Source organism: Solanum dulcamara, chromosome 3 (assembly GCF_947179165.1).
Source record: "Solanum dulcamara chromosome 3, daSolDulc1.2, whole genome shotgun sequence".
Taxonomy (NCBI): Eukaryota; Viridiplantae; Streptophyta; class Magnoliopsida; order Solanales; family Solanaceae; genus Solanum; species Solanum dulcamara.
The window spans coordinates 61941952-61948826 of record NC_077239.1 but is presented as its reverse complement, the minus strand read 5'-3'; the positions used below and the strand labels follow the sequence as shown (position 1 = coordinate 61948826).

General features: G+C 31.7%; 1 protein-coding gene across 2 annotated transcripts; it reads left to right on the top strand.

The window, feature by feature from the left end:
* The first annotated feature begins 4363 nt into the window (after positions 1–4363).
* LOC129881674 (uncharacterized) lies at positions 4364–6527 on the top strand. 2 transcript variants are annotated; one of them, XM_055955799.1, is made up of 5 exons: positions 4364–4603; positions 4696–4765; positions 4895–5337; positions 5981–6236; positions 6339–6527. In XM_055955799.1, the coding sequence occupies exons 1-5, from the start codon at positions 4598–4600 to the stop codon at positions 6356–6358; spliced, it is 795 nt and encodes a 264-aa protein (XP_055811774.1). In that variant the 5' UTR covers positions 4364–4597; the 3' UTR covers positions 6359–6527. The 2 variants fall into 2 exon arrangements, with proteins under 2 accessions (XP_055811774.1, XP_055811773.1); XM_055955798.1 differs by having other exon boundaries at positions 5975–6236.
* Positions 6528–6875: the final 348 nt, after the last annotated feature.

Sequence of the window (6875 nt, the reverse complement as noted above, 5' to 3'; positions counted from 1 at the left end):
TTGGGAATTTTTCTCCAAGGTATGTGGGTTTTCATCCATTGGTTCTTCCACCCATAGAGCCCAAATGTTTTCTCAACTTTGTATATCAATTTTAAATGATGAAATCTTATGGGGTTTTACATGATGGTTCCAAATGCATAGATTATGTTATATTTGAAGTTTATTTACTTTTATTGATATATGTTGACTCTCAATTCCAAGTGATGAGTTTTTATGGATTTTCGTACAACAATTCCAAATGTATAGATTCTTGAATATTTGAAGTTTATTACCTATATTGAATTATGTTATTTTTTATTTACATGAAATGAATGGTTTATCAAGGTACTTATATGAAGGTTTGAAAGATAGTTTTAAAGTGCATATGGTGGGTTGTTTTTAAGATATTGGATTTGATGCATTCATATCATTCCCATGCATACAAGTATTCTTTAAATGTATTTGAAAGTTATATGAAATGAACCCACCAAGTCTTCGTATGTTGAAATGAAGTTAAATTGAAAGTTTTACTCCAAATGAAAGTTATGAAGCAAATGTCTATGTTTAAGGGAGTCTTGTAAAATGATTGAATGATAATGAAAGGGCTTCTTAGCCAAAGTAAGGTTTCAATGTGAAAGGACAATTCTCACATTGAATCAAATGAAATGTTTAAGGTTATGATGTGACATGTTTGACCTCCCTATAGGCCGTCAATGCTTTTGAACATTTTTCCAAAATGGAAGGTCCTTTTAGCATGATATCCGGAATGCCATCACTGATTGTAGACCTAATTTTCTTATAAATCAAGGTTCATTAGTAGAACGGTAAATAGGGCATGGTAGTCATGATGATATTATAAACCGAAAGTTTTAATGAGCTATTCCACCGATGATGATTTGATGTCTAAAGTTATACAATGCTTATGTTGTTATGATATATAAATGTTATTCTGTGGGATTTGACCTAGCAGTGAATGAAGTATGTAGATGGGACTCGACCTAAGGGGTCCTTAGGTAAAGTTTCATGTTGCATTAACTATGTGCCACCATAGGAGCCCTTGTCGGCTCGGCCTTTGTAGCCACCAAATATTAAATAATTGAATGTAATCTGAATGGAGTTCTACCCGGCAAGTAGTCTCCCCATGACAACGTAGGGACTTATATTGGATTCCATGTAATAGCTCGCATGGTCTTAAATGTTGGTTATGGTCACTTCCTTACAAAATAAATATTTTAAGATTTTATATGATGATGTCTAATTCATACATTCACTTATGCATATTGCTTGCTTACGTTCTTCATTGCATTGCATACTCACATACTTAGTACATTCAAAGTACTAACGCATACTTTTGCCTACATGATATCACTATGTAGGAACCGACGTCACTTCTCGACCTCCTCCATGTGGCTAGCTCGAGTTAGTTGAAGATTGCTTGTGGTGATTTTCCATGTTTTGGGAACAACATCCTTTTTATTCTAAACTTATGTTATGTAGAATAGTAAGACTTTTATTAAGGCATTTCTTGACACTTATTTTAAGAGTGAGTTAGGGACATGTCTTAGCCCCCGTCAAATCTATTAGTAGAGGTATGTTTGGACACAAATGGAAAAAAATGTTTTTTTTTTATTATTGTTTATCGTTACCAATGAGATGCTTTGAATGCTAAGAGGCTTTGGTGAGGTACCTCCGGGTGTATCATTCGTCGTGTCACGTATAGGCCCTAGACTTGGATCGTGACTGCCCCAAAAAGACCAAAACTCCCTCAGAGGTTTCGAAAAAATACACAGGAACTCTCTTTATTCTTAAAATCATTCATCGAATCCAACAGAGTTGTCGGAAGTGAATTTTGAACATCTGAACTCCTAATGTTGACCAAAGTCAACTCTAACCTCAAAAACTCAATCTTTTCCAACTTAGAACCTCAAATCCTCGATATAACCCCGAATCTGATTCATTCAACACTCCTAGATCAAATTTTACATTTCGGAGCTGATGGAATTAACGAAATTTCAATCCAAGACTCGAAATTTCGAATGACTTCGAATACCACTATTTCACAACTTAAGCCTTTAAAATTCAATTTTTTTCAAAAATCTTAACTTTTTAAGGAATTTCTCAAAATCAACTTTGAATACTGATCAAACATGATGCGGGACAACTATTGAGAGGGGTAAAATTGTTATTTTATAAAAATTACCAAAAATAACCTTCAGAGTCATTACAGAAAATATTTTTCCATATTTTCTTGAAAGATAAGTAGATTTCTTATTTATTTTTTAGTAAAAATATTTATAAAAAAATTAGCAAAATATTATAGGGATGGGAGTAGGGCATCGTGGGTGGGATGATCAATGTTTAGGGGTTAGTGTCATTGAATGGGTGGGAGGAGACAATAAACTTAAAATAAGACTTATAGAACTTGATTTCTCTACTTTCATTTGAGTAGTCATTTTCTTCATTATTTGAGAAAATTATTTTTTCTGAAAAAAATCCAAAATATTTTGTCCAAATAAACGTGAAATTGAAAAGATTTTCTGTAAAATGTTCTTCCATATACCAAACACACTCTTATTGTTGTTTTGAGATCACACCAGAAGCTGCCAAATCTTTTTCAAGATTGTACACTCTCAACTACTCACCAAGATTTATCAGAATTGGTATCGCAACTTCCAAATCTCCATGTTGATTTACTTGCAATTAATCTGAACAAAACAAGACTTTTTTTTGCCCAATAATTGGACCTGAACTCTTCAGTTTTGATACGGCCCCATGCTTCAAAGCTTTCCACTTTGAGCTCAGTACAATTAGAAGAATAAATCCATTCATGTTTATAAGACCGACATCTTGTGACCCGGAAGTTTAGTGCTCTGAGCCTAATTCAATTATTTCTTACTGTGAAAGAAAACACTGTTGAAGAGAGAGATCTACTTTTACTACCAAGTTTGAGTCATTTAATCTTAATTCTACTTTTATTACTGTCTTTTATGATATCTCATGAATTTTGTCTTCTAAGCCTGAGTCAGATCAATCTAAATGTAAATAGACCAAGTAGTTTCATAGGAAAAAATATGAAAGTAGGTAGTCATGAGTTCAAAACCGTGAAAACTTCTTGTAAAAACACAAGGTGTATAAAATTATATACAATATATAATAGCCCCTATATAGTATGTCTTCTTCCTGAATTTGACACATAGAGTCCGTTTGGATGTGCTTAAAAAAAGTAACTTTTTATGTATGAAGTGTTTTTAGAAATTTAAAGTGCTGAAAGTTATTTTTATAAATAAGCAGTTGAGTGTTTGGATAAAAGTGCTTAAATGAAAAAAATTATGTAAATTTTAGGGTTAAAAGAATAAAAAGGGTAGTTTGAGAATTTAGTTAAAATATAAGGGATATAAAAGTAATTTCCATGGTCAAAGAAAATGACTTTAAGCACTTAGAAAAAAAAGTTAGAAATTCTAACTTTTCATTTTTGACTGACTTTAAGAACTTTCTGGCTTAAAGTTAGCATTAGGCAAACACGTCCAAAAGCTGAAAAGGGGCTTTAAGTTGGTTTTGACCAACTTAAAGCCAATCCAAACGGGCTCATAGTTGGAGCTTAGCACACTATATATACTGTATTATTAAATATGCTCTTTAATTTGATTTCAACTTATATTTATGTTTTTTAATTTTGAGTGTGCACAAGTAGATAACTAAATTTGTATAAAGTTGCACAAATAAACACACACGTCATACATGACATAATATATGTAAGATGCAGTTTTGCCATATAGAACGCTAAGTAAGTCGTGTGTCTATTTGTCCAACTATAATAGTTTAAATGCCTAGTAGGCACACCCAATTAGAGAACATAAATACTATATGAGGCCATGTTAAATGATATGTCTATATATATTATGCCCTATATATACTTTCTTTTGTAATATATATATACATTATTTTTTCTTTCCTCTTTGAAATATTTCCAAGCAAGGGCCTAAGACTTCAAAGTAACTTTAATAGCTCGATAAATTGATTATTCAAACTTTTATTTTATTGGTGAGAGTTCTATTCTAATCCTCTCATTAATTCCTTTTTCCTTCTCCCAAATTTATTTTTTATTTTTAAAAAAAAAGGTTCAAAGAAACGAAGACGGCCCACATATTGAAGGCCACCAAAGGTGAAGCAACAGTAACCCTACATGTGTTTGGTGAAAATTGTAGCCACCAAGGCTCAAATTCATCCAACCTCTAATTGGCACTCTCTTCATTAATTAGTACCTCCTAATTACTTTGAAGATCTACTTAATTAGTAACAACCACATGAGCAGTCCACTTAATTATATCATGTATAACTATAAAGTCTCTTATTGCCCTTAGAAATATTTACAAGCCAACTATCCCTCATTTCATTGCCTGGTTGTCTCGGATTCTGCTCGTGTCTTATTACCACATTTTTGTCAGCATCTTCTATTGAAAGTTTGTATTATAACCAAAGACAGGAATCTTTGGTGCATTAGAGATAGCACAGATAGATTTCTGCTGCGTTGTCTATTTGACCAGAAATATTGTCCCAAGTACACTTACACTCAAGATTCCACTTTCTTTATAGTAATTAAAATATATTCCATCCTAACATGCAGGTGAGCTAGCTTTCTTATTATTTTTCTCATCAGATTATCCAATTTCTCACCATCACATATATCTACGCTCACTTTGTTCATTTATATAACAGATCCTTCAAAGGCTTTTCAAGACTGCAAATGAGACTACCACTTCTATAAGCAACAAAGAAACTGTCAATCGTAAGTTAAAACTCAAAATTTCTTGTAATTACCTTATAAGCGACATGATAGTATAATTTTTTTTGAGTGTATATAGAGAAGCTAAACTCCGTTTTCTTTTTTTGTTTGTTTGTTAAATCTGGTTTTCAGATCAGAAAGCGAAACCATCAAAAGATATTGTGTTGTTTGGGATCTGTCGTGGGAGTAGTAGAAGAAGAGGTGATCAAAGCAGTTCAAGAAGCAAAAACATCAACTTATTCAATATATTGTGCAGAAAGGATATTGGGAAGGAGTATTTTTATAGCACAATTCAGTTAAGGAGAGTAGGAAGTTACCATAGGAGACAACATTTTGAATACTGCATGAAGATGAAAAAAGAGAACCTTAAACTCTCTCACAAAGCAGATTCGACAGTTGTAGGAAATATTACCCAAATTTTGCCCATTACACATGATTCAACAAATGATCATAAAGATGGTGCAGAAACAATTAAGGGAGATAAAACCAAGATGAGTATCTCTAAGATGAAAGAGCTACTAAGATGGGCTGCTGCTGCCAAAACTGACAAGGGAACCAAATACATAACCAGAAAGGTGAATATTTCTTCTTCTTTTTTTATCTTTTAACAACGTATATTATTTATTACTTTCTTTGTCCATTTCGGTGATGTATTTAATTTTAAAATTTTTATTTTTTAATAATTTATAACCAAATAAATACTTATGACTTGTTTTAAATTACAAAGTATCAAAAGTTTTTTATTTCTACCAATCATATTTCCACAACCTCATATATATTTGTGTCCATGTGTCAAGGTACGAAACAGACACGGCCTTTATTCTTCTTACCAACTATATATACATATTTACAACATTCATTTTTCAAATGACCGCTCAATTAATAACTATTATTTATTTATTTTTATTAAAATAATTAAAATTAATAACTATTAATTGAGTGAGTGATCAGAGAAATTAACCCGATATTTATATATCATAGGACAGAGTCACATGTACTTGAAGGTGTTAACCAACATTCGTTCGTTGGAAAATTACACTGCGTAGCTAGGCAAAAACATTATACATTTATTTTTTTATATTTTGACACTCTTTAGTGAAAATTTTGACTCTGCAATTGTAATCACCATACAAATATATATATATATATATATATATATATATAGTATGACCATTTTACCAGGAAATTAATGGTTATTTACATGGTGTGTAGTTGCAGATATTCAATTTCAGGAACAGGGCAACATTGAAAGCAGTAGCAGATGATGATCAACTGAGTAATGATTCCCCCAAAATCAGCTTTAGATGGGATGCTGAAAGTTGCTCCACAACTTACTCAGCCATGTCAATACCTAACTCTTCAACTACAAAGAATCATGAACAATCCATTCAAATAAACTTTGCTTCTGTAAACTCAACTCCCATACACATAGATCATTGCCCAAAATTGAACTGGATCACCACTGATTCTGAATGTAAGACTCATTAACCCCTATAATTAGCTCTTTTTTGTGATTCAAGTATGATCATTGGATAAATTCATCAATCTGATTGCTTCCTGTTTCTTTTTTAAACAGTTGTGGTGCTAGAGCTATGAAGACTATAAGAACCAAAGGAGACATGTATATCATCAATAAATCTGGCATGTGCAGTAATTGATGCGTAGCTAGAAATTTGATCTTTTCAGATGTAATGATTAAGAATTTCGCAGGGCAGATTAATGTAGCATTAATTACAATTATGTGAAGTTTTCTATTGATCTTCTAACCAATTACTCTTAACTAATGTTTTACTCTTTCATTCCAATTAATACTCCATCCATTCATTTTTACTTCTCCACCTTGTACTTGGTATGTCCCTTAAAAAAAAATTAATATGAATATTTTATCACTATACTCATATTAATTGATGTATAATTTTAGGTTTTGGAAAATAGTTGGAGAATAAGCAAATAATGTTGAGGGTAAAATTGAAAAAGAAAATTGTATTTTCCTAGTATGTTAAAAATGTAAGTAAAAGTGAAAATCTATTTTTATAAAAGTAAACAAGTAAAAGTGAACATATGGAGTACTAAGGAAACATAATTATATGATGCTCCCTTCGTCTCAAATATT

What these genes read in the sequence shown, in the direction of transcription:
- LOC129881674 (XM_055955798.1), top strand. An exon ending in CAACAAAGAAACTGTCAATC is followed by an intron (nt 4,766 to 4,894) that starts GTAAGTTAAAAC and finishes TCTGGTTTTCAG; the next exon opens with ATCAGAAAGCGAAACCATCA. An exon ending in GATCACCACTGATTCTGAAT is followed by an intron (nt 6,237 to 6,338) that starts GTAAGACTCATT and finishes TTTTTTAAACAG; the next exon opens with TTGTGGTGCTAGAGCTATGA.